Source organism: Dermacentor albipictus, chromosome 2, assembly GCF_038994185.2.
Source record: "Dermacentor albipictus isolate Rhodes 1998 colony chromosome 2, USDA_Dalb.pri_finalv2, whole genome shotgun sequence".
Lineage (NCBI taxonomy): Eukaryota > Metazoa > Arthropoda > Arachnida > Ixodida > Ixodidae > Dermacentor > Dermacentor albipictus.
In genome coordinates, this window is record NC_091822.1 from 76,842,573 (window position 1) to 76,869,551 (window position 26,979).

At 45.6% G+C, this 26,979-nt stretch overlaps 1 protein-coding gene across 1 annotated transcript in view; it reads right to left on the bottom strand.

The window, feature by feature from the left end:
- Positions 1-26,979, bottom strand: part of LOC135913075 (sodium-coupled monocarboxylate transporter 2-like) — a 137,572-nt gene that overhangs the window by 44,329 nt on the left and 66,264 nt on the right. The window contains exons 7-11 of the mRNA XM_070533257.1: positions 14,223-14,380; positions 12,416-12,556; positions 12,196-12,325; positions 10,297-10,385; positions 9,588-9,697 (exon numbers count right to left, since the gene is read on the bottom strand). Coding sequence (XP_070389358.1) covers positions 9,588-9,697; positions 10,297-10,385; positions 12,196-12,325; positions 12,416-12,556; positions 14,223-14,380 — 628 coding nt within the window. The remainder of the gene's footprint in view (positions 1-9,587; positions 9,698-10,296; positions 10,386-12,195; positions 12,326-12,415; positions 12,557-14,222; positions 14,381-26,979) is intronic.

The following is a 26,979-nucleotide window of genomic DNA, read 5'->3' on the forward strand; positions in this document are numbered from 1 at the left end:
AGTCTGATTGCCTGTAACTGTGAGCATGGTATGGGGAACGGCGAAATTTCCTTCAAGCAGTATGTCAGCGGTGGGACATAGTACACAGACTCCATCATGAAGAGATGGAAATGACAGTAGAGGGACGCACTATCGTGAAAATTATGTGTTGCCGTCAGGAACAGATGGTAATGACAGTGCAGGACGTACTATCGTGATCAATATGAGAAGGAAGACGTAAATAGCCTCGAAACGGAGTTATAACGGCAGGTGGATGGCGCAGTCGAAAACAGAGCGGAAAGGCGGGCGCTCTTCCTCTAACTATTGGCACTCCCACCATGCCTGGGTTTATCGCAAAAAGCAGCTTACGCCATATCACTGACTGCCAAGAGGCGATAACAAGGTTACGTGCGCAGTGGCTTACAGAGAGTAACTTTTTTGAGTCACGGTCTTTTTTTTTATAGCGCAGCTCTTAGGCGCCCCCTCCTGTGTTCAGCGCAATGGATATTCATATATACCCCTATACGACCTTATTTACGCCTTATGGAGCACATCGTGTCACGTGTTCCAGACAGACGGACAGATTTCCCAGGGAACTAGCTCTTGCTTTTTACGCTTTAAAACAGTGCTGCTATTGGCCACGCTTCGCTGCACGAAGAGGGGGCCGTGGAGTACCGACATCTCTCACATGGGCTCCCGCTTCTCGTGCTTCTCACCCCGGAACAAGGCCAGTGACGAACCAAATTTTTGCACCGGTGCGACCGGCAAGACGAGAGAAACCGGCGGACACTAGCCGCTTTCGGGTGAGTGCACCTTATCACAAGATATCAAGTGTTATTCCCGACGACCGCCCGCCCACCCGGTTAAGCCTAACACCAGAACCAGCTCCGCGCGCCGCGCGCCGCGTGAGCACGAGCACACGAGCGCTCGCCCACGCCGCGGCGAAGAGCCCCTGCGATGAGCCGAGAGGCAGCTGCTGCAAGCGAAATGGCAAACCAGAAAGAAGATGAAGCGAATGCAATGCAAACAGACAGGACGGAAGAAAACACCGGGGAAGGTACCTGGAACTATGATGCAGAAAGCGGCCGAACAATCGAAGCGGAAAGCGCCTGGATCACAAGAAACAAGAAAGCCAAGAAGGACAGCTCGAATTCAAGGACGCCGGCAAAAAAACCAACCGATGAGCAAACGCCCAATGCAGCACCTTCACAGCGACAACGCAGACCCAGGATGCCGCCCCTGCCACTTGACGACTTTAAGATCGTCTACCGCCCGCAAGCAGGTCTCGACCTCGCCAAATAGAATACCGTCGCAGTCGTGCACGCCATCGGTAGAGCGAGTGGACTATCACAGCAGGATTTCAATGACAAAGTACGCGTACAAGTACAGAGAATCGAAAATTTAATCATCGCAAGCACGGCCGACAAGGAAGACGCAAAGATGCTGGTCAGCATCAACAGAATACAGCTCGGAGGCACTTACCACAACGTCAAAGGCAACATACGAACTCCTGACGACGTCTCCCGAGGCGTCATCAATGGCCTCATACCAGGAACAAGCACCGCAGAACTTATGGCAGGAATCCGAGCACCGGCACGATACACCGTTCTTCACGCCCGAATGATGGGTCAGTCAACCGCGGCAGTCGTATTCTTCGAAGGACCGCACGTTCCCTACTACATCATCTTCCAGAGCGTAGACTTCCGCTGCAGACCATATCGCAAGTCAGTGCAGTACTGCCGCACCTGTGGCAACATGGGACACCGCCAAGACGTCTGTCCGAAACCGATCCCAGATTTTTGCTACAAATGCGGCAAGACTGGAGAAGCACAAGACCATGACTGCACACCGACCTGCAAGCTCTGCGGAGAAGCGCATGAAACTGCAAGTACAGAGTGCAAGAAGAGACTGAAGCCAAGTCCTCCACCCTACAATATACGGCAACAGCGGCTTAACAGACTACAAGAAAGAGACAACCGCTGGAGCTCCAGCAGTGAAGAGTTCTCGGAGCTGGGCACCTCGGCCACCAGCGCGAGCAGCTCCCCTAGACGCAGCAGCTCCAAGCCAATACTGCGAAGTGCTTCGCGCTCACGTTCCCGCTCTCGCTCCCGCTCAGTCAAGCGCGCGAGCTACGCCGACGCGGTAAGCGGCTCGGGTGGTACGAGCAGCTTGGATGCATCGGCCCAAGCCGCAGTCATACGGGTCCTAGAAAACAAAAAGCAGAACCAGCAGAGCAAACTGGAGAAGCAGCACAGCCAATTGCAAAGCCAGCAAAACCTCATAGACAAGCTACTCCGCAGTCAACAGAAACAGCAAGAGCTCACCGATAAACTGCTTCAAAAATGCAAAGAACAACAAGAACTCGCAGACAAGCTGCATCAAAAATGCCAGGAGCTCGAAAACAAAACAGAGCGTCGGGAACGACGTTGACCAAGGCCGACGTTGAAGCCATAGTAGATGCAAGGTGCCTGATATTTCAAGAAGCCTTTATGAAGAACATTGACGCCACAATGGAAGAAGTTGTACAATCAGCAGTCGAAAAAACAGCCGCTACCTTCGAGAACAAGATCGCCACGTTAAACGCCAAAATAGATGGTATCGCACCACAGCTCAACAATTTTAATCCGCATGTGAAGAACAACTACATCACCAAGGCACAGCTCGAAAATTCGTGCCCCACGAGTCGGAAGAAGGCACGGGCGAACAGCCACAGCGATTCCTGCTCGGTCTCGCCCACTCGCGATCGCCGACGCGAATTCGAATCCATCGACGATGGCGATCCCTAACCACAAGGCAAAGAACCAGCAGTCAACTATACGCATATGGCTATGGAACTGCCGATCATACCGCCCTCGACACGCCAATCTACAAGAATTCGACAAGCTGAACCAGCCGGATGTCATAGCACTACAGGAAACCAACACGCAGAACGTCCGACTGCAAGGATCCGCCACATATGCACAAACCCGACGAACTGCCATATTGGTGAAGAAAACTCTGACAGCCCAAAAACATGACATAGAGAACACCCAGACCGAACACACCTTAATCGAGGTTTTACCGGAACGAAAGACGCAGAAAAGCCTATTCGTGGCCAGCGTATACAGCCCGCCTCGCGACCAGCTACCGGCCTTCGATCACTTTGTACGAGAAATGAGGAAATCCACGAATGGAGACCAACTCGTCATAGTGGGAGACTTTAACGCCTCGCACACGGCATGGGGCTATCATACCACCACAAAGAAGGGTGCTAGAGTGCACGATGCCGCACAGCAACACAGACTCACCCTCTGGAATGATCCCCTCCAGACCACGAGAATTGGAAACAGCGTCTCCAGGGACACAAACCCCGATCTTACCTTTACTGCGGACGTCCCCTGGGCAGAGTGGAGTCGACTCCAGGAAACCTTAGGTAGCGATCATCATATTCTCCAATTAGATGTAGCACACACCCGTAAACAGACCAAGACCGGAATTGCACGGCTAACCGATTGGAAATCCTTCAGGGACAAGCTAGATTCCGGAGCAAGCATAACTGACATTGACGAATGCCTCAAAAATGTATTAGACACAGCAGAACGTCACACCAAGATCATACAACTCGATGCCGATACACCCGCGGTCGGCGCGCACCTCCTACATCTCTGGGAGGCAAGAAGTGGCCTCCTGAAGAGATGGAAGCGACAAAAGCTTAACAGAAAGCTAAAAACACGTATCGCTCTCCTGACCAAGCAGGCTCAAGACTATGCGGACCACCTCGTCAGGCAGAACTGGCACGCTTTCTGTGACAAGCTACAGGGGAATCTGAGCACGAAGAGGACCTGGCACCTCCGACGCGCACTCCTGGCCACTGAACCCACCAAAACGAAACAGAAGCAACATCTTCACAGTCTTATCCATAACCACGCCGGATCAGAAGAACACCTCCTGCGAGAACTACAAAAGAAACTATGCGGAGACGCACCCTCTACCACGTCAACTCGCAGCAAAGAATACTCTGGAAAACCGAACCCAGAACTCGACCGACCCTTCACGCAGGCCGAAATCCACGTAGCCCTATCCAAGCTGACTAGAAATACCAGCCCAGGTAAAGACAGGATCGTTAACAAACACCTACGCAACCTACCGCAGCAGGCCACCGAGGCTCTCCTCTGTTACTACAATGAGTGCTGGGAGAAAGGAGAACTACCTGCTGTGTGGAAACACTCGGACATCAACAAGGCCAACAAGGCCAACAAACCTCTCAGCTTGGAGAACCTACGCCCGATCTCCCTCACCTCGTGCGCGGGAAAGCTCTACGAACATATGGTGCACGACCGAATTACCCAGTACCTAGAAGACAACGACCACCTACCAGACACCATGTTCGGTTTCAGGCAGCACCTCTCAACGCAGGATGTACTCTTACAACTAAAGGAAGGCCTTCTAGATCACCTAAACAATCGAAGCAAATACTCCATAGTGGCAATAGACGTCAAGGGAGCCTTCGATAACGTTAGCCACGACGCGATCCTCAACAATCTCGAAGGAACCGGCTGCGGCACTAGGACCTACGCGTACGTCAGAAACTTTCTGATGGACCGCACTGCAACAGTCGGAATCTGCAACATCCGCAGTGAAAGCTTCCTACTTCCAAACAGAGGCACCCCGCAAGGGTCGGTCATTTCCCCGCTACTCTTTACCGTAGCTATGATCAAGCTACCCCCACTACTCCAGACCATACCAGATCTGCGTCACGCGATGTATGCTGATGACATCACGCTCTGGACCAGAGCTACGAACGTTGGAAGGCAAGAAAGTAACTTACAAGAAGCCGTCGACACCATCGAAAGCTATCTCCGAAACTGCGGCCTCCGCTGCGCCCCAGAGAAGTCTGAACACCTCATCCTGAAAGCAAGAACGAGAGGCCGACCACCCAACTACGAAGAGCCTGACCCCAGCATCACACTCAACGGGACAACAATCCCGAAAGTCGACACTATGCGAATACTTGGACTCCACATCCACAAAGACGGATCGGGAGCTGCCAGCCTACCGAGACTAGAACGCACCCTTTCGCAACTAATGCACCTCGTCAAACGGATCTCAAGCCAAAGAAGCGGGCTCAAGGAGCAAGACACTCTAAGAATAATACAGGCGCTCCTCACCAGCCGCATCACATACGGAACACCGTACCTGGCTTTAAAGAACGCTGAAGTAGAAAAGCTGAACATCATGATAAGGAAGGCAATCAAAGTCGCCCTGGGACTACCCGCCATGGCCTCTACATCACGTCTCCTTAAGATGGGCGTCCACAACACGTGGCAAGAGCTCGCCGAAGCGCACAAGAACAGCCAGCTGGAACGACTCAAGCTCATGCCCACAGGGAGATCAGTACTCCGACACCTAAACTACAGCGAGACTTATGTCGCAGACACGGACAAGAAAGAACGAATACCACCGGACGTTCGAGAGTGCATTTGCATCGCACGTGTCCCGCGCAACATGCATCCCATATATCACAAGAGCAGAAGACAGGCTAGAGCCAACGCCATCAAACGAAGTTTCAGGCATGACCCGAATGCCCGCTACACCGACGCGGCCAAGTATTCGCATCGAAACGCGTACGCTCTGAGCGTCGTAGACTCCCAAGGCTCCGAGCTAGCATCGGCAACCATCAAGGCACGCAAACCGGAAACGGCTGAAGAAGCGGCAATCGCTCTCGCCACCACCACATGCACAGACGCAGCAGTTATATTCAGCGACTCTCAGGCCGCCTGCAGAAACTTCTTGAGGGGCCGCATCTCGGCCGATGCACTCAAGATACTAAAAAGACGAAGCACTCCGCTCCCGTACACCTGCGTAACGTGGGTACCCGGACACGAGGGCCTAGAGGGGAACGAAGCGGCCCACGCCGCTGCCCGCGAGCACGTCAGCCGGGCTCCCCTCTCCCCACGCGCTCTCGGACCCGTGACAGAAGAGGCGGAGGCCGTATCCACCAACTATTCGGCCATATTGCAACATTACAGGCTCGAGCGTCGAGTGTACCCTCCACAGCACCCTAAACTCGACAGAGAAGAAAGCCTAATCCTTAGACGCCTGCAAAGTAATACGTACACGCACGGAACGATAATGCATCGCCTCTACCCGACGCTCCACGGCTACCTCTGCCCACTTTGCAACGTACCCGACACTCTGGTACACTTGCTCCTGGAATGCCCGTGGCAGGAAGGCAGCGAAATGCAACCAGAAACGCACGCAAAACGAGCAATAGAAGCAAACGACCTATTCGAAACGTGGGAGGCCAAGCTAACCCTCGGGGACCTGGAAGACCAGCGACAACTCGCCGCCAGGGCCAAGAGGGCAGTCGAAGCCAGAGGGTTCCTGGACTAAGGAGCCCTCCCACCTTAGGGTGATACCCGGCCTCGCTCGGGACACTGTTTCGTTTAATAAACGTTTCTCTCTCTCTCTCTCTCGCTGCACGAGGTTATCAGTATCCGTTATATGAAACACTTTTGTCAGTGTGCGCTGGTGATGCGATGTTCTGCACTTTGTATAAAAAAGGACACGTCTTGTGAGTGTGAGTAGGTATTAGACCAGCGTCCTCCTTTCCACTTTGTTTACGAAGGCGGCTGCCGCGTATTGCCTATAGCAGGGTACGAGGCTATCTGACACGTGCTCCTGTGTCATGCTCATGTGGCTCACGATAGCACGTAGTGGATTGAGGCGACAGGGGGATGTCTTCGGGAGAGCATACCCGGCGTTGTTTGACTGTTGGACCATAGCAGCCGTGGGGCAGTTCAAGCTAAAAGACACTAGATGGGCAGTGAAAGACGGCTGAATGGAATGATAAAAAATCTAAGCCGAGTATAAGGCCACAGGGGCATTATTCCAAAATGGCAAACAAAACAATCGTTACTCACCAAGTGACGTCCATGCGAGTGGTGCATATACCAAGCACGTTAGGCGTTCCTCCGTTTGCTAGGTGGAGGGTGCGTGATGCAGCGGGTTTAAGAACTTTGTTCAGGCTTCGGCGCAATTGGGCACTCATCATGGAGCGCGCCAGTGTCAATGACTGCTGGGACACTGACGCCATTCACTAAAATGTCTATGAAGTTTTGCTTGGTCAGCAAAGTGATCCGAGGGTTCTGCGGTAGAGTCGTCAGTGCGGCGTCACCTCCGGAAGCTGCATCGCTTAGTTTTCCCGAGACAGGCTTGGGGGCTGCATCGGGGACGGTGGGTGACGAGCTTGCGGCTATAGAACGATGTTCTACGAGCGGGTGGCGAACCGGACTGGTGACATCGGAATGACCATAAAGGACTGTTTTAAGGAGCAAGAGCATCGTAGTTTGGCTGCTGCGGTGCCAATGGAGGATCGTAACGACGCTCACTTTGTTCCGGGTGATAATAAATGGTGAATGACGGTCACAGAGGAGAGGAGACAGTACGGTTGCTACAATGGCGAGCAACGTGATTAATACGCCGGCAGGAAAAACAGATTCAAACAGAAGCAGTCAATGGACCTGGAGCGTGAGACAACTGTGAAACGGAAACAGCTCATACAGAATGAACTACAAGATTAACGAGATCTTCGCGGACTATTTCTGTAGGGTGCTGTAGGGAAGTTGTTTCGCTCACTGGAGCGGGAAAAAGGTATGCAAGAGCTAGGGCTTCAGGTTCTCGGCGCACTATCCCCGTTAGGTCATTTGATGATGATTGTGGCTGTATTCCTCGCCAGATGTGTGAATGGTGTTGCAGTGCGGTGGCTGCAACCACAGCGGTGGCTGTAAAGCGTTGACGGTCGTTTGTGATGTCGGGTACATTTTCCCAACGTTTGCACATGAGCAGGTTGAAAGCAGCATAAGCGATCCCCTAAGTACATATCCAACCTTGACTGACAAGCCATATCGCTGTCAGCCTTATGGCACAGAGCCAGCAGGTCCTGGATGTAACAGATCTATGTTTTTGTCGACGTCCGGGTGCGGGTCGCTAGTTCTGTCTTAGCGGTGCTTTTCTGCCAGGCAGGACAGCTGAACAAGCCTTTCAGCTTCTGTTTGCGCGTGTCCCAGTCGTTAAGCTCTTCCTCCTGGTTTTCAAACAACACCTTTGCCGTGCCTTGTAGGTAGAATAACAAGTTAGCTAGCATGATCATCGCATCCCATTTGTTGCGGAAATCTACACACTCATGCATAGCGATACAGTCTTCCACTGTATCGGTGACCGGTGACGGTGTATCGGTGGTCGGTGACGCAGAAATTTGTGGATTCCGCGGCTGAGCCAGCATCACCATCGGGGTTGTAAGAGTTGATGTGGGCCCTGCCATGATGGGTCCTGTTTCTTCCGTCATATTGTCCAGTCCGAGGTGAGGACCACAGTGGAGCTCCGTTTGAAAGCGAAGATGTATATGGCTCGGGTTCCGTGAACCAAAACTATCATCATCAATGGCTCATGACCCCGTTAGCATTCATGCTCCCGTAAGCAAGCAAACAATACCATGGCTCATAACCCCGGAATGCAGAGGCTACAAGCCTTGAGCAAAGTGAAGCGAAGCGTGCCTAAATTCTATCTAATGATGCATCAAACATACAGAACAGTATGTCGAAAACTGTCGTGATCAATGTCTCATACGCCCCTGAGCAATGGCTCATACCTACATAAGGAAGAAAAATATACAATGACTCATAGCCCTGTGAGGTTCAGGGCTACTCATTTAGCGTGAATTAGCATTTTGCGCGAATTAGAACCGAAAAGGCAGCGGTTCACGCGTTCCGTGTTTCAGACATATCTCTTGCGATGGCACACCGGTCCGGTCCAATCGACCACTCAGCGGCGTACGTGCATTTATTTGACAATATCAAAGCATTGTCATGGTAGTTGCGAGTGAAATAATGACCACCGATTAACACAATAAATGAGTGTGCGTACATTTTGTCACGATGGCCACCTATCAGGGCACTGAATGAGTTCATACCTTAATTCAAAATTATGTGTCACCTCCGTGTCATGTGCCAAAGAGCTTCGCTGGTCAACCACTTTCACAGGGTGGAATGACCTAGTTTTGAATTTCGTTTGTTTCTCGTGGGTACCCCGCACCTCCCTCTAATTTGATACATTGCGGAAGTCACATATAAATATGCATTTAGAATATTTACAAGAGAGATAACGATGCATAAACAAAATAGCTGTCGAGCCCGATTCCACCTGTACACAACGTCTTCTGTTCTGACTGGCGCCACTCTTGGTTCCTCCGTAACCAGAGTAAACCTCATAAGTTCGACGTTGCACACACACACACACACACACACACACACACACACACACACACACACACACACACACACACACACACACACACACACACACACACACACACACACACATATATATATATATATATATATATATATACCCACACAGATGCTTATTTATTCCTATGAAGTAGGAAAAAAGTAGTGTTATAATTGCGAGCTCGAAGTCAAATACGAAACGACAATCGCCCTCATCGTAGACTGCACACATCCGAAATACGCTCTGATGGGGCTGTTCGTAAACTTGCCTAAATAATCGCCTAATTAACACTTGCTTAAATGAAGCACTTGCTTAAGAAGATTCAAGGTGGTACGGCTCACCTAAAAGACGCATCATAACTACGGCGCTTCTCTTACTCAAGTCGAAGTACGGTGCGACAACGTCCGTGTAGATTGTAGCTGCATGTGAATTCACGACCGATGACACGGTGCTGCAAGCATGAAGAAGTGGAATATTGAGGAATTGAAATACCATTTTGGACATAAATTTTCGTACAATGAGCAAATCAGGAAGTCTTGGCCCTGACATAGGTATCTGATGCCTCGAGGCTTACGAGTTACTGTTAGGTGTCCTCAAATGACCAAAATAATTATTCAGCTTTATATGCCTGCAATTACTGAGTAAACAGGCAAAAACGAGTCTAGTTGTCGAGGATTCACAACTTTGAATATGAATTCTCCTAGAAAGAACATTTCTGGAAGTGTTGCGCACTATATAGGGCTCCGCCTTCTAGGGACACTGTGTTTCATTCACCGGATGTTCGAATTTGCGTTATGCACCTGTAATTACTCAGTAAAACGTTCCGATACATGTTGCACACTGATGTCAAGATTCATGAGAGGAAATCTAGACGCGGTGTTCTGGTTCTCTGGGCCTCAACCAATGAAAGTACGCTACATAAAAAGAGCGCAATAGCAGCGTTCGTGACTCAGTGCCTGCGCTTGCAATAGACAAACTGATCGAAGTCGGTCAGTTTACGCTTGTTAGCACAGCATAATGTATAAAAAGAAATTATTTTTAAAAACATACCTGGTTGACGCGCTAAGTAGTCCCGCCAAGAAGAAACCCCGTAGCGCTTTCACGCCGGATAGGGTCTCTCTCATGTAATACGGAAGGATCTGAAAGATAGTAAATGATAGAGCAGATAACGCATTAAAAGCAAGAGAACTAACTATCGTCCCGGATGCCTCGTGGCATTTGCTAAAATTCGCAACGTTTGCACATTAGGCTAACTTTCATTGAAACAAAAAATTTTTCGATCGAAGTGAGCTAAAAAATGCCCTTTGGCTGCAAAAGAAAAATCATTTTTTCTTTTGATAAGGATTGTTAAAAAAAACGCTGGAAAGAACAAAATAGAATTAGGGGGAAGTGGTGAAAGAAAAAACTATGAATAAAATAGATATGACCGCAATAGTTCCTGTTTTACAGAGCCTTAGGTTAAAATAGTTAAATACGCTTTGCCTGCCATGTCTAGGACACCTGATATTCTCAGGACGGGTTCCAGGTTGTTGAGATGCACTGCAAGCATCGCGCATGCAAAGCTCGTGTGGTCTTAGTTTCCTGTACTGGGCACTACAGCTATCTTCACCGCTTCTATATAAAATTTAAATTATGGGGTTTTACGTGCCAAAACCACTTTCTGATTATGAGGCACGCCGTCGTGGAGAACTCCGGAAAGTTCGACCACCTTGGGTTCTTTCACGTACACTTAAATCTAAGTACACGGGTGTTTTCGCATTTCGCCCCCATCGAAATGCGGCCACCGTGGCCGGGATTCGATCCCGCGACCTCGTACTCAGTAGCCTAACACAATAGCTACTCAGAAACCACGGCGGGTCCACTTCTATTGACTGCGTCGCTCAGGCTACATAAACAGAGTGCTCTTTTTATAGACAATACCGATCTTTTATAAAATTCTATGACCATGAGACACCTGTCGTCTTCACATACAAGCTCTACGATGACGTGGAAATGCTTTCTCGCTGCTTAAGTTACTCTGAAAACACTAAGGAACACATTGTGCTAATTCATCATTTAATCATTAACTTGAGGGCAGTCGTCTATATGAACTTGTATGGCGTCATGATTTATGGCATATGCTTTTGTTTAAACGAGAAAAATCGAACGTAGTTTGAGATATTCATCATCGACATCGAAGGCCAAATCCAGGCAAAATCGAGACTTATCGCGTCCCTCTGCACGCCGGACGGCAACGTTCCTTGAGAAGTGGGAGAGGGGCGAAGTTTGAATGATAGCATGCCGCGGCAAATGCTGACCCCACACAGTGGCACATGGTTGTCAGTCAAAATATCTGTAGCTGTTGTTATTGCCCGAGACGTGCAATTTCGTAGTTCCTTACACTTGTCGTGACGGGGCGATTGGGTCTGATATGTCAGCGGGGCCGTCTTTTCTGCATTCCCCCGGCGCTCGGTTTAGATATTGCCTAGATTTAGCGTTGAAGTACAACGGAAATATCTCGGGTAGGTAATATGTTCAAGTTCTTTAAAGTGTGAGGGTGCAATAAAACGTGACTTCCTTTCAATTCGTCATTTAGTCTAGTGCCCGTAAAGCAATAATAAAAAAGTAAAGTAATAAACTCTTCCCAAGCTCATGTTAGCGGTGGCATAGTATATCCTCGCCTAGGATCTCGTCTGCAAGATCTCCGTGTTCGTTACAGTTTTCGCCTTATTTAAAAAAAAATTGTATTCTTTAGAAACACCCTCTAATATCTATTTCTTAATATTGAATACAGACAAAAGTACGCTGTGTATGCATGTATTCTGCGTAATAGTTGGCCTTGGTAAGAAAAGAGATAGACAGATAAGCGCACCGATGTTCACTTGAATTGTGCTGATGCGTGTCGAAAAATCACCTTGTACACAGATTTTTTTCAACTGTAGCACAAGCAAACCTGAAAATTCCACTAACCTGATCGTAGTTAGAGATGGCTCCTGAGACCAAAGGGTCACAGTCCCTGTACCAGTAAATTACGGCTATGCCAGTGAATCCAACGAGTACAAAGAACAAGAGCATCATCAGCCCTCCACCGATGGCTATCCTGCAACAAAAGGTGCCCACTACAGTAAGTACATGCAGCCCACCTAGGTTTCGGTGCTAGTGGCGAACGATAAAGACTAGAGGCACACACCTTTTAGCCCCGCGGACGGTCCTGGCAGCCATAAACCTTTGGACAGCCATTTGATCATACCCCACGCGTACAAACGAGTAGGGTATGCATGCCACCAGTGAAGTCCACATATTCTCGTCAGTGGTGACGTCGAAGTCATGCCTGTGGAGCAGAACGCGTAGGAGCTTTACCAATGCATTGGTAATTTAGGTACTCCGCGTATTCTTCGTCAAGTTTCTCAGAGGTTGAGGGTCCTCGATAACATTATACATTCGGCATATATCGCTATGTCACGTTGGTTTCATCCAAGCGCGGTTATAAGAAACTGGTAAATGAGCTCGTACCGTTGTTATGACTTTACATTCGATAAATCGTTATGCTGTAATTCACTCACTGTTGCATGCAAAAGAAATACGGAATGCTTGAACAACAGCATTAGCGGGAGGCCACGTTGCCTGCTGAAGGCTGTCGAGCTGTTAAGTAGATTAGGTATGACAGAAATACATTCTCGTCGCTTCAAAAAGACTTCTAATCTGTATGTGCAAATTGCACTTAGGCACGTTTTTTTCAGCATCTTTGACAAAACCTAAACTTCATTTTGCTTAGAATTTCGCTGCCTGAACCTCCCATCTTTGCGTATTTATTCGCATAATACTCGTTTGCTCAGATTTGACCAAGGTAGATATCACATGCCTGGAAGGCACACGAATTTCTGCAGTTATGGTTGCCACTGGAGCATCTTGTTTTCTTTAACAGTTATATCTTTTTTTATAGTCTCATAGTGTTTGGGCTAATAATCAATCAAGAAATCAATTGTGAAGCACTGATCGGCGTGGTATCTCAATTAAAAACGCTCGTAAGCGAGTGCACTATTCCTGTTAGGTATTTAAGTTCTTGTATTTCAACGAGGGCCCGCCGTGGTGGCGTAAAACCTATGGTGTTGCGCTTCTAAGGCAGATTTTACGTCACGAAATCCCGGCCAGGGCGGCCGCATTTCGAATGAGGTGAAACGTAAAAAAAGCCCATGCATTAGATGCCTGCTGAGGAACTCCCGGTGGTCAACATTATTCCGCAGTCCGCCACTACAGCGTGCATCATAATCTGATTGTGGTTCTGGCACGTAAAACACTAAATTTTAAATTTGAAGGAACCGGCATGTCTAGTAACTATGATAAAGATAAATACATTGATGTTAATATAAACATCCATGTTGACGCGTGGCGTTGACACGCGCCACCAAGCTAAACCTGATACAGTTTCTGTTGCATTTAAATCTCGGAACATCTTTATACTGTAACATGCGTTAACCGTTGCTGAAAGTTCGCTTTGTTATTCGTTATCCATTTTTTTGTGCCATCAATCTTCCAGCTTCCTCTAAATAGTCTTCACAGCTCATTTTGTTTATGGTTATCCTCCGGGCTTTTAAATCCAAGACCTCGGTCAAACCTGCTGCTTCCACGTTTCTTGCTGGATGGATGCTCTCTATTCTAACAAGATTCAGTTACAATACCATTTTCATAAAAAATTTTTCCTTTCTGAACTTTTTATGCAGTTTCATATTGTTCTATAGAAGGCTTTCTCCTTATTGCTACGATGGAATACACAATACTCCATCTGAAGTTTGTGGGACCACCTTAGCTATTTTATCAATGAAAGAAGGGACGACACGTTGGGTTATCTATTGCGGTGAGATTTGCATGGTGCCTGCCAGTAACAATAGGCTCAAGGCTTGCTAGAGAATGGAAGAAAGAATCTCAACTTGCGTCAGAAAAGAAGTTCTGGAAAACTAGAAAACGAGTAAATATATTTAGCCGTAGCAGTTTCTTACCGTAAAATGTACTTTGTGACGTTGAAATCGCTAAGCGGCCTGAGCGGCTGGCTTACACGGTAAGAGTCGTAGAAAACCTTAGCGACGATTATGATTGGTGAGGCTAACATGACAACAGCCTGTATGCAATCTGCCCACACAACGCTTCGGAGTCCACCCTGTAAAAAGCAAGAAGGTGCATTTCAATAACTCAAATAACACTTGAACTACCCAGAGAAGTACTCAAACGTCCGACTTTACTGCTAGAGACATTTCGCCATAAGTATACTCTGGAAGTGAAGGTTTATATTTACGTCAATAAAAATAAGTTTATTGATATAATTCCTTGTGAATGAAATAGTTTTAATCTTTCATATCAATTACTTAAAACACAAGACCAAACAAGTTTATATATAGTTCATACGTGTTTGCTTGAGAAGAGCGCTTGAGTAGAACTTTTCTGCAGTGGGCTATAGGTCGTTGCTTTTCAATGCGGGCAAAGGACTAGTCACATGATATTTTTTATTTTTTTTTGTTTTTTATCAACAAAAATAAACCGGCCAAATGTACTCGGCTGTGGTAGGTTTCAATCAGCGTCACTATATGGCTTTCATAGATTACGAAAAGGCATTTGATTCTGTAGAGATACCAGTGGTCACAGGGGCACTACGTAATCAACGAGTACAGGACGCTTACGTTACTATCTTGGAAAATATCTGCAGAAATTGTACAGCTACCTCAATTTTCCACAGGAAAATTAGTAAGGTATCTCTAAAGAAAGGGGTAAGAGAAGGAGGTGTAGCCTATCCAATGTTATTCACGGCGTCCTAGGAAGATATATTCAAGCTATAAAGTGGGATGGCTAGGGGGTAAGGATCAACGGCGAATATCTCAGCAATCTCTGATTTGCAGAGGACATTGTCCTGTGCAGCAACACTGGGGATGACTTACAACAACTGATTGAGGACTTTAACAGAGACAGTGTAAGAAAGGGGCTGAAGATTTATAATCAGAAGACAAAAATAATGATCAATATCCGGTCAAGGGAACAAGAGTTCAGGATCGCCAGTAAGCCTCCAGAGTCGGTGAAGGAGTACGTTTACATAGGTCCATTACACACAAGAGACGCTGATAATGAGAAGGAAATTTACAGAACAATAAAATTGGGTTGGAGCGCAGACGGCAGGCATTGTCAGATCATGATTGGAAGCTTACCATTATCACTGAAAAAAGAACGTGTACAATAAGTGCATTGTAATGGTGCTAACATATGGGGCTGAAGCTGGGAGAATTACAAAGGAGCTCGAAAAGAAGTTAAGGAGCGCGCAAAGAGTTATGAACGAAAAATATTACGCACAACGTTAAGACACAGGAAGAGAGCGGTGTGGATCAGAGAGCAAATGGGGATAGCCGGTATTCTTATTGACATTAGAAAAAGCTCGAGCTGGGCAGCTCATGTAGTGCGTAAGTTATATAACCGTTCAACCATTAGGGTCATTAGGGTAAGCGAATCGCAGTATAGGACGGCATAAAACTAGGTGGGGTGATGAAATTGAGAAGTTCGCAGACGCTAGTTTGAATCGGTTGGTGCAGGGCAGGGGTAACTTGAGACCGCAGGGAGAGGTCTTGGTCCTGCAATGGACATAAAATAGGCTGATGATGATGGTAATGATGATGATGATGATGCCAGGTTTAAGCTTTTTTTCAATTTTCCACAGCTTCATCATTGACAACACACCACTTAAAACAATAACTAAACTTTGTAAACTTCAATTTATTATGCAATTGACTGGCATGAACAAAATAATTGCTGGGTGTTGCTAGTGTCGACTATGAACTCTGACTGTGCATAACCGATATGCGCTTGGCTGTCTTCAGACGGAACGGTTCGCTTTTATTCAAATACGCTATGCACGGTAGCTGGGACAACCTGTGTGCATATAAATGTACTACTATCGGGGGACACTAAAGATGAGGCACTGTTGCACAACTGTATGCAACAATATTTTCACGTAACAATATTTTCCCAGTATCTGCTTTACTTTCTTTGTTGTATTCTCAAAATTTGCACTTTTTGGCCTAATATTTCTTCTATTCATGTGTAGTTTTCGCACTGGTCTTTTGTGCTCTTTAGGCGTATGTGTCGGGTTCGGGTTGTCTTTTTCCGTGCCGGCTTAGGTTAATATCTCTTTCTTTCTATTTCTTTTACAGCAAGAGGTCTGGCGGGCACCTCCTGGAGATTGTGCAGACTCTGCTGCAATGTGGTTATTTTCGAATACAATGAGGACAATGGCGACTGTACCATTAATTTTACCAACTCTTTGACTCATCCTAGAGCGAAGCTCTTAAGCCTCTTTCGCATCTGCGACTGGAACGACGAAAATCAGCGCAGTCGCACGTGTCCCAATGGGATTTTTCGAGGGCTCATTTCACACGATGGCGATTTCAACAATACCACTTGTGTGACGCCCAGGGTTGCTTGCTGCAAGGTCTTGTGGCACAAGGCGCATAATTCTTTTAATATAACAAAAAAAACAGGTACCTTACAATATTATTGACCTGTTATTTTTTAGGTGCTAAATAATATGCGTCTTTTGTAATGTGTAAATGCTTTGAAGTTTACATTTGTTTTGGAGTGCGCTACGGTGGCTTCTGAAGTTCGGTGTGATGTGACAGGGCGAACGTAAGCAACCGCTATTCGCAGCTGGTTGTTCAGCGCTGTGAGTTGCCTCGTGTAGCTTTTATGTCCGCGTCGTTCTGTCTGCGCTCCTACAACCTGCAAGGTGACCTATAAAGAAGTTCATGTAGCTACCCTCACCGCATATGCAGTATTCGGAATTCGGCTGCTGCGAAGTCGCCGTGTCAGCCCAACAAGATCCTCACGCTACTCGTGCTCGGAATAAGCTTTTGGAGAAAACATGTCTGTATATTGCTCGTGACTGCGCAGAAGCGCCGTATTTCTCCTCGCCATATTCTTGCACCAACCCAAGCACCAGCCCAAAAGCCCGCGTCTGCCCTTGAAGGAAGCGGCAAATGTTCTGTGGGTGATTACTGAACGTAGAATGGAAATTGTGTTGTGAGATTCAACCTCGGCACTACCATAGTTTGTCCATCGCGGTGCGTGAGCTGGACATATGCAGAGGAGTCCTTTTTCAATATATCTAAAGGCGCAAATGCCGACACATCAAATTTTTGAGCTGCTACCACCACATGTATAGAAACCTGGCATCATAGAATTCTGAAAAACACGCTTATGGTCTCCTTTGTTGTCCTACGTCTCGTGTTTTCAGGATACGGTGAAACGCTAACAAGAAGACCATATCAATACGTGCAGTGCTTAATGCATAAACGTAGGTCCTTGGCAGGAGAACTTGCCGTAGGGTTTTCAGTTGTCTTATCAGCCTCGCACGCCACTCACGGTTAGCCTGTCCTGTGGAAATAATAATAATAATAATAATAATAATAATAATAATAATAATAATAATAATAATAATAATAATAATAATAATAATAATAATAATAATAATAATAATAATAAAGAATTATTATTATTATTATTATTATTATTATTATTATTATTATTATTATTATTATTATTATTATTATTATTATTATTATTATTATTATTATTATTATTATTATTATTATTATTATTATTATTATTATTATTATTATTATTATTATTATTATTATTATTATTATTTCCACAAGAGAGGCTAACCGTGAGTGGCGTGCGAGGCTGATAAGACAAGTGAAAACCCTACGGCAAGCTCTCCTGCCAAGGACCTACGTTTATGCATTATGCACTGCACGTATTGATATGGTCTTCCTTCAGTGTAATTTATAGAAATCATCCAGATTTCTTTTCCCAGTACTGAATTTAACCGTTGTTAGATCAATATTGTTACGACATGCTAATGGGAATTATTTCAAACTTGATTACTCACTCAAAGAAAGTACGAAGGAAAGCCACAATATTCATTCCTTTCCCATACAGGTTCTATTTGCGGAATTGTCTGCCTGCTTGAACTGCCTGCAACTTAAATCACAAAGCTGAAAAACTGATTCCATTTCTTGCTGTCGAAAGGCTGCTCCAATGTCGATAGCAACCTATAATTAGTCATTTCGAAAGTGTTAAGCAATGACTATATCTCCAAGCTTATCAATGCAATTTTGTTCCACGAACACAATCAGTTTTTCTTTCTCGCTCTCATTAACAGCCTTGGAATGAAACTGTTCGCTTTTATAAGTTCCAAGATCCAAAAATTCTGGAGCTCGTACCGTGCATTGGTCCGCATCCTATAGTGCACGCATTTGTATCAAGTTCTGCCACTGCCATCGCAGTGATGTACGCATTTTTGAAAACGTTGCAACAAAGTAATTTATTGAACATTGTTTTCATATCTACAAGATGTGGCCACACAGTAACGACCGCATTTATTATAAAAAAACTGCAAATTCAGTTCACACGTTGGAATCTATGCGAAGAGAAATACTTGTCATGTGGTAAGCTAAATGCTGGTAAACTAACTGCGATATATAGGGTTGTCCTTATTTTCAACAATCCATTGTGTCTTCTTTTGCAATGTTTGTTTATGCACCGCCTAGGTCATACATTTAATATCACGTAATATTTACGCACTACACTGCTCACCAACTATATCAAAATGCAAACGGTAGCTGATGTAGTTGCGCACTGTGAGACATCACTGCAGTGACGTTTTTTGATGGAGATATGGTGAAATGTATATGCAAAAAATGAATAACATGTGCCTGTGTTTTATTTATTTATTCACTTATATACCTCGGATGCCGCAAGATAGCCGTATTAGGTGAAGGGAAATAAAAAAAGTAATTCCAGAAGGAAGAAGGACCGAACCTAGCTTATGCAATACTCAACAAGCAATAACGAAAAAATAATAATAAACGCCCTTCTGCTAGATACCGAGATGATCATAACACGCACTAACAAATGAAAATTTATGGCACACGCTCAGTAAATGCTGGTTGACGAGTCATAAATCGATGTTACACAAAAAGGAGAAACAATAACTGATGTGTGTACATGTTCCGACAGGAAACGCATCCGCCTTTGAAAGCGTAACAGAGTCCGTGCTGACGCGCGATTCTCCCAGTGTTTTTAAATCTACAGCTTCCATAATTCCTCTAGATAGCCAATCTCGACAGAAAGCTAGCTTCTTCGATTACAATTCATGCTCAGATGTCTCCGACCGTGCATTGTACAGGAAGAAGCTACCATTCTGTGCAGATCTGATCAGCTCTCTAGACAAATTAGGGCAGTTGTAGATATAAAAAAGAAAACTGAGAAAATCTTGTGTCAGCATGTCCTCCATTAGAAATGATTGCATTTCCTGCCAAGAAACACGTTAATTCTTTACTTCTTCTTTTGCATATGTTCAGGTTCAGGTGACAGGTTTATTGCCTGTCAGCCAGCATTTACTCGTCATGTACATTAAACTTTCTGTTCTTAGATCATCTGGGTTTTCTTGTTCGTCCTATCTGTTCTCATGCCATACGCAGCCAGGATGTTCTTTATCTTATTAGACTGCAACAAGTCACTTTAATGTCCTTGTGATGCTTCTGTGTACCTCATGAAATCTTTTTTTGGGCAATGTTCCAAGAGTGTATAGTGTGAAGCAGTAAGAACCAGGGTACGCTAACTTCTAATTCAAAGATTTATCGTGAAAAAATGCAGTGATTAATATAGACTACAAGAAAGTAGTACAGCAAGAAGGTCTGATAAAAACTAGTGCTTGATCAAACCAAACATAATCAAAAACAGGAAATAGAGAAAATACAAATAAATATAATAGTGCAGGGGAAAACATTGTGATTACCAAGCACGCATGCGACCACGTTCCAAGGAACAAGTTTTTATTTTCAATTGAATGGAATGGCAAGAATGGGCTTGCAGAGGCAAGCTGTAAGTCTGTCTACTGGAAAAACAGCAGTATCTCTGAATGGTGCTGGAATGCACGTTTGGCAATGGTAATGATTAGTCTTTCTTTTCCTGCACTTGGAATTCTTATCCGTATTTTCTTTTCGTAACGTTTTTACTTATGTTTGGCTGCATCAAGCACCAGTTTTTAGCTGGCCTGCCTGCTTTCTTTTTTTTCTCGTAAACTGTACAAATTGCCTCATTTTCACAATAAACCTTAGTTGGAAGTTAGCCGTCGTGCCTCTATAACGTCTTCCTGTTGACACTGATTCATGCTATGCGCCCTTGCAACATATATGTATGTGTGTGCGTGCGTGTGTATGCATGCGTGCACATAGATTTGGATGTGAACTTGGCGCCTTTAATAGCGGCATTGTTCTTCTCCTGCACAGCATCACGAATTCATTAATTACAGTGCAACAGAAAGACAACCGACACTAACAAAGCGAACACGAGTGCTTCGATCTTGTCGATGGTCTATCTTTTGCGCTGTGATTAATATTGAATACATGCCAACTCGTCCAGTTCTCAGTTCCGATTTTGGGCTTATGAGCCAACTTTTATCCTGGAATATCTGCATGGCTATGTATCGTGTTTTTTTTAAAATTTCTTGGACATGTGTTTGCAAGTCGCGTGTCAATCTCCCGATTTTCCTGACAATATTATGTGATGTATAGGCCCTGACTGTTTCTGGTGAATCCATGCAGGCATGCAGGATGCTGCAGTCTGCAAATTTGCACTGCAATTGCTGCACTTCGGCTTTTCTGGCAGTATGTTTTTAGGTTTATGTGTTATTATACTACAATTACACTGTTATTTTCACATCAGTGTACCATATGTGCCTGATTGTTTGTGTTTTCATGATCAGCAACCTCTTCGGCGCGTTTGGCCGTCGCATATAGTCTCCTGATCTAATTGTTTACTCCCGCATTGCATGGTATGGGTCTATTGTGTTTCAAGTTCAAGTGTTCCTGAAGTTGTCTTTCTGAGATTTTGAGGTGAAGAATTTGGGGCGCAGGCTGCAACTCTACTAGGATGCCTGCATTCGATGAGCTGTCATGGTGGGCTGCTGGTAATTCATACCGTAGAATACCTTGGATACAAATCCAGCATCTGCGATTTTCCATAGTATCTGGTCGTCCACCCTCGTGATCTTCAGATTATTCTTTTCAGCAGGTGTAGAATTTGTATCCAGGCAAGGCATGATTGTTTCGCCCATGTGCTGGCTCTGCCATCTTGGTCTTACACTAGTTGAGGATTTGGGGATGTTGACTTGCGAATATATTTGTCCAACTATGGGAAACCTAATGTGCACTCTTGTGTATTTCTTGATTCTGGCCGCCTTTCCGACCTCGATGTAACCTGACTTATCAGAAAATGACTGGCTTAGAAAGTCTGCAATATTGTCGAGAGCTTGTTGCATCATTTTTATTTTTGTATAAGATAGCCTTTCCGTAGAGTGTAGTACTCCATAGACTGTAGTACTACTTGGTCACGGCGGCCGCGTTTCGATGGGGGCGAAATGCGAAACACCCATGTACTTAAATTTAGGTGCACGTTAAGGAACCCCAGGTGGTTAAAATTTCCAGAGTCCTCCACTACGGCGTGCCTCATAATCAGAAAGTAGTTTTGGCCTGTAAAACCCCATAATTTACCTTTTCTTGTAGTATGCCTGTGTTGTTGGTGTGGGTGGGGGAAATGTACCTCCAACTCTCACCTGGAAATTTCTGTCTTTCAAAAAGTTACAATATACCCTACGTGCTCTACCACCAATTTTTTTGCTTATCATTCCTCCTATTAGAGTTGCATGATGTGCTGTATTAAAAGCATCGTCCCTCTCTTCATTCCTCTATAAGGGGTATTACACAATGCTCTCTAATAAAGATTGGGTTGCTTATGGCCCACACATATGTGCCAGAAGGGACAACTCTTGGAAAAGGTTCTCTTTGTGCTGTGTGCATGATGTAGTACGAGTATTCATTTCTTGATATTTATACATTTGTAGAACCAGCTTCCTGTTAGAGTACTTGCTATGTCTGATCATGCTAATTTGTGCAGTGTTGTTGAACAATACACATTGACGCAATGAATGTTTACACATTTGAAACATCAAGAAAGGTGCTACTTTTACAATTGTGCTTTTTGTTTTCTATTGGTGTATGTATTGCTTATTATATTTTGCATATGTATGCCCCCCTTATGCAACAGTCTTGCAAAGTTTAGGGGTTCAATAAATGATGAACTAAATCGTAGCGTAAGAGCTATTTTTTTATAAATGGCTCCCATCGAAATGCGACTGCCATGGCTCGTAATTCAGCACCTCACCTTGTGTTAGCAGCAGAATGCTATAGCCGTAGTCGCCAGGAGAACAAATTGAAAAATTTCGTTCTCTACCGTATTTTTCCTTGCCTGTATGTAGGTAAAATTTTCAACAAATGTGTCATTGCTAAAAAGCAGTTTGTGGTTGTTTTTTGAATAAACTGCATATTGTGTATAGTAGAAATGCAGATATTTCTGTTAAAATCTTAGGGTGACATGTTCTTGCAAGTAGTGCCGTACTTCATTACTTATGAAGGTAGTAATCACAGAACATGTCGTTATATGTGTTTACACACTAATAAATCTGATCACACACTTGTTAGAAATTGTTATTATAAACATGTAATGTATGATTGCTTCTGCACACTTGATTAGCTGTGGATAGGCAGGAGCCCTTTATACATAAACGATTCAAAGATTCACAAGAAGGGATGCAACTGGGTGACATCACTGCATACTTTTGATTTACTTTTCTGTAAAGTGTTTCATCTACACAAGAACAGGCTGTTTGCCTGCTTTTCGCATTGTTGCCTGAATTTTACATCACGGTGCAGGAGGGTGCGTTGTCACTGTGCCACAATAGCAAGGCAACGATTTCCTAACTTCAGAGTTAATTACTGTTTAATGCTAATGGTAATACAGTTGCAGCAAGGACACAAATCCGCAAAATTCAAGCTTAATTGGTCTTTGCGCACGAAAAAAACTTCTCCAGAGAAGAGATGCAACTTAACGTGCATGAAATATTCGGCTACACTCGTTATTCAAGCCACGGATTTAATTCTATCGCAGATAGTTTATTACAAGAGCCTGCGCGTTTGGCATGTCAAATTTAGTAAGGAAGTGAGGTGAGATAACTTTTTAATATGCATCGGGAAATTCACGTTTTATAACCTACATAAAAGATGCAACGGAACGGTACCGCATTCAGCACAATGTTGAAACTTTAGATACTTTGGTGTCTTGTCATTTGCGCTTGTCGAGGTTGAAATTCTTTAAGCTACTCTGTCGCGCGATTTTCGTATACAGCTCGACAAAAGAAAATTGTGACGACCCCAAAAGAATATGTCTCGTTGGGATCGAAACCCTTGTGTAGGAAGCAAACGTGAAAACGCACCTCATTCGCAGCGCAGCGTCTAAACGAACCCTTAGAAATAGGCGAATGGAATGTGCGGTACACATTTTTATTATTCTTTGATCGCGCACGTACCGTATTCGTCAATCGAGGTCTCCGCGCATTGCACTTGCTAAACGAGATGCCCTTGCCCAAACTAAACCATGAAATAGCTCTTGGTGCAATTCCGACGAAAAATCGCAGTGATCGCTGCGACGGTATCATTTTGCGACTGTGCGACCAACCGGTTGGTCGCAGCCGGAAATCAGGGGGGGGGGGGGTCGGCACACCGACTGCAATTTTTGTCGCAGGCGACGGAAATCGCACTTCCGTTGCGATGAAATTGGCATCATTTACAACAGGCTTTTTGTGCCCGTTCCTGTGGCCAGCGGTGGCGGCCTAACCGATCACACCGATCGAACGATGTACCGAAAGATGAAAAAGCTAAGTCGGAGGGCAGCGGGGAATGAAAGACGCAAGGAGGAAAGCGGAGGAGGAGAGTGCAGCGGAACCATAAGGCAGATTGTGGAGAGGAGGACATGGCGAAAGAGTTAAAAGAAAACCATAATGCGGCGACGATGGTTACCAGATGGCGCCAGAGTAGCGCGCGTCGTCTGTGAGGTCTGTCGGCGCCGGCTGCTGTGACGCGCACCCACGCGTCACCCACGCGCTGGCTCCTGCGATCTCCAAATTAGTGAGGCACCCGCGCCACACTTCGCTACGTTTGCACCCTGCCGCTCGAGAAAGATTGTCCGCGCCAGCCAATATAATGCGAAACGAAACACGTATAGAGCTGCGCTCAAATTTCGCATTATGATGTATTGTAATTGTCGGTGAAAATGTTTCTCCTTGTCTCGTTGAGACCCATATATTGATACCTTTTGTGACTCGCTACTACTCTTTGCTGGCAGAAAAGGGCTATCTTTCGGCAAAGAGGGCAAATAGATACTAATATCCCGCGTGCGCCAGAACTGTGTGATGTCGCTGAATAGGATCTTCTATTAAAGAAAGGACTATGTGTAAACATTATTCACGTGCAGGACAATATAAAACGCCAAGGCCACACAGCTGGTATTTTTTATCAGTGCGTGCTTTGTGTCCATCTTAATTATTAAACATAATACCAATCACACACGCGATGGCCAATCTTTTTGGGCGAAAGCAGACTCGTCAATAAACCCACATTGATGGCTTCAGGTAGAATGTGTGGGTTTATTGACCAGTTCAAGTTGTTTTTTCATCCACTTTTTTCCATTGATTTATCGTTTCTTTATTTCATTTATTAGGCACAAATAATTTCCCCTATGTTGTCCTTGGCGTCCGTATCTGTTGGCTTCTTATGATATGACTAATAAAAATTGGGCCCCTCGGTTAACTCGTTTATTCTTCTCGGTTCTTCTCGTTTTCGGTTTACTCGGTTCTTCTCGTTTATTACATAACGATGGTCTCCAATCCGGTAACATTGATACCTTCAGGTAGCATTTGTGGGTGTACTGACCGTTGTCTTCACCCAAAAAGATCACGTTCTCGTGACGCCTGCGTCAAAAAGGACGTTCCACGTCCGCCGCCAAAGTCTGTGAGTGGTGGCGCTGGCTAACACTCCCAGGGTTCTACTAGGAAACATGAATAAATGCCTGCTTCAAAAAGGACGTTCCATGTCCGCCACCAAGGTCTAGAAGTGGTGGCGCTGGCTAACACTTCCAGGGTTATACTAGGAAACATAAATACCCAAGAAAAATGGATGGGGAAACGGCGCCGTGGTAGCTCAATTGGTAGAGCATCGCACGCGAAATGCTAAGGTTGTGCGTTCGGTTCCATCCCGCGGCAAGTTCTTTTTCATCCACTTTAATTTGCATTAATGTATCGTTTCGTTATTTTATTTATTAAGCGCAAGTATTTACCCCTATTTTGTCCTTGGTGTCAGTGTTTGTTAGCTAAGGGTATAGAAAGATACAGGAAAAAATAACCTACGCAAGAACTCAATGGCTGCGATGGCAATACGTTCCTAGGTGGAGCTGAAAAATTGCTTAGAATATACCCTGTGAAAATCTCCCGCAGCACGTAAAAAGAGGAAAGGAGCAGGCTGAGGTTACACCTGATCTGCTTTGCACAACCGCCTCCACGGGCGCCAAATGGATGGATGGATGGGTGCTATAAGCGTCCCTTAGAAACGGGGTGGTGTGTTGTGCCACCAAGCTATTTTTCTGATATGGATGGATGGATGGATGTTATGAGCGTCCCTTTCGAACGCGGCGGTGGGTTGCGCCACCAAGCTCTTGCTATTATACTGCCTAATGTCCTACCCAAGTTAAAAAAGAAAAGAAAACTCTATGAACTCTCACAACCACATTTTCTGACCTCTTAGGCGAACTTTGCTATTGTACGTCTCTGTACAAAGCCCTCGGCTAACAGCGCCACCTCGGGGCAATCGGGCGCGCGTGCCACGTTAAGCTTTTTTGCTGGGGAGCGTGCTTAATGGGACGTCGAGAGAAAAACCTGCCAGCGCGTGGAATCACGCAGGCCGAGCACATACGCGTCAGCGCACCGCCAGTGCCCCAGAGCGATGTATTGTAGCCGCGCCCCACTCTCGCGCTTCGCTTTAGAAGTGCTGTGCCAAATAGCGGCGTACCAAAGAAGTGTGCTTATAGCCATTCCTCTTTCTTTTGTGTGGCCTCAGAGATGCGTACGCGAACATTTCGTGCTAACGCTTACAATTACCCGCCGCGGTTGCTCAATGGCTATGGTGTTGGGCTGCTGAGCACAAGGTCGCGGGATCGAATCCCGGCCACGGCGGCCGCATTTCGATGGGGGCGCAATGCGAAAACACCCGTGTACTTAGATTTAGGTGCACGTTAAAGAACCCCAGGTGGTCGAAATTTCCGGAGTCCTCCGCTACCGCGTGCCTCATAATCAGAAAGTGGTTTTGGCACGTAAAACCCCACAATTAAATTAACGCTTAAAATTAATTCCTCGATATTCACGGGCATTCGTGGTGCAGCACGCGTCCTTCCAGACTGCATCCGTGGAACGCCAGTGTGCACGAGCAAAGATAAGTGCACCTGCTAGCGAAGCCTCCATAGAAGCCCATCAGGTCAAAACAACGCGGTTCATTGGTGGTTCATGGGGCTTAGCGCCATCTCTATTACGAGGAATAGACTTCCGGCGGAACACAAAGTGACGCTATATCTGTTAAGAGAGAAGCGACGCCAGTTAAACTGCCAAAGTCCCGACATTTGTTTTGGGGGCCTGCAATTAGGGCGGTATGTTCCAATGTACCACAATTGGTCACCATGGCCGTTCCGAGTTTTAGCGCGGAAAGAGCGATGCAGTGAAACTTTAGACGTACTGTATTCGTGATCACACCCATGAAAATATGGGTGTTGAATGCT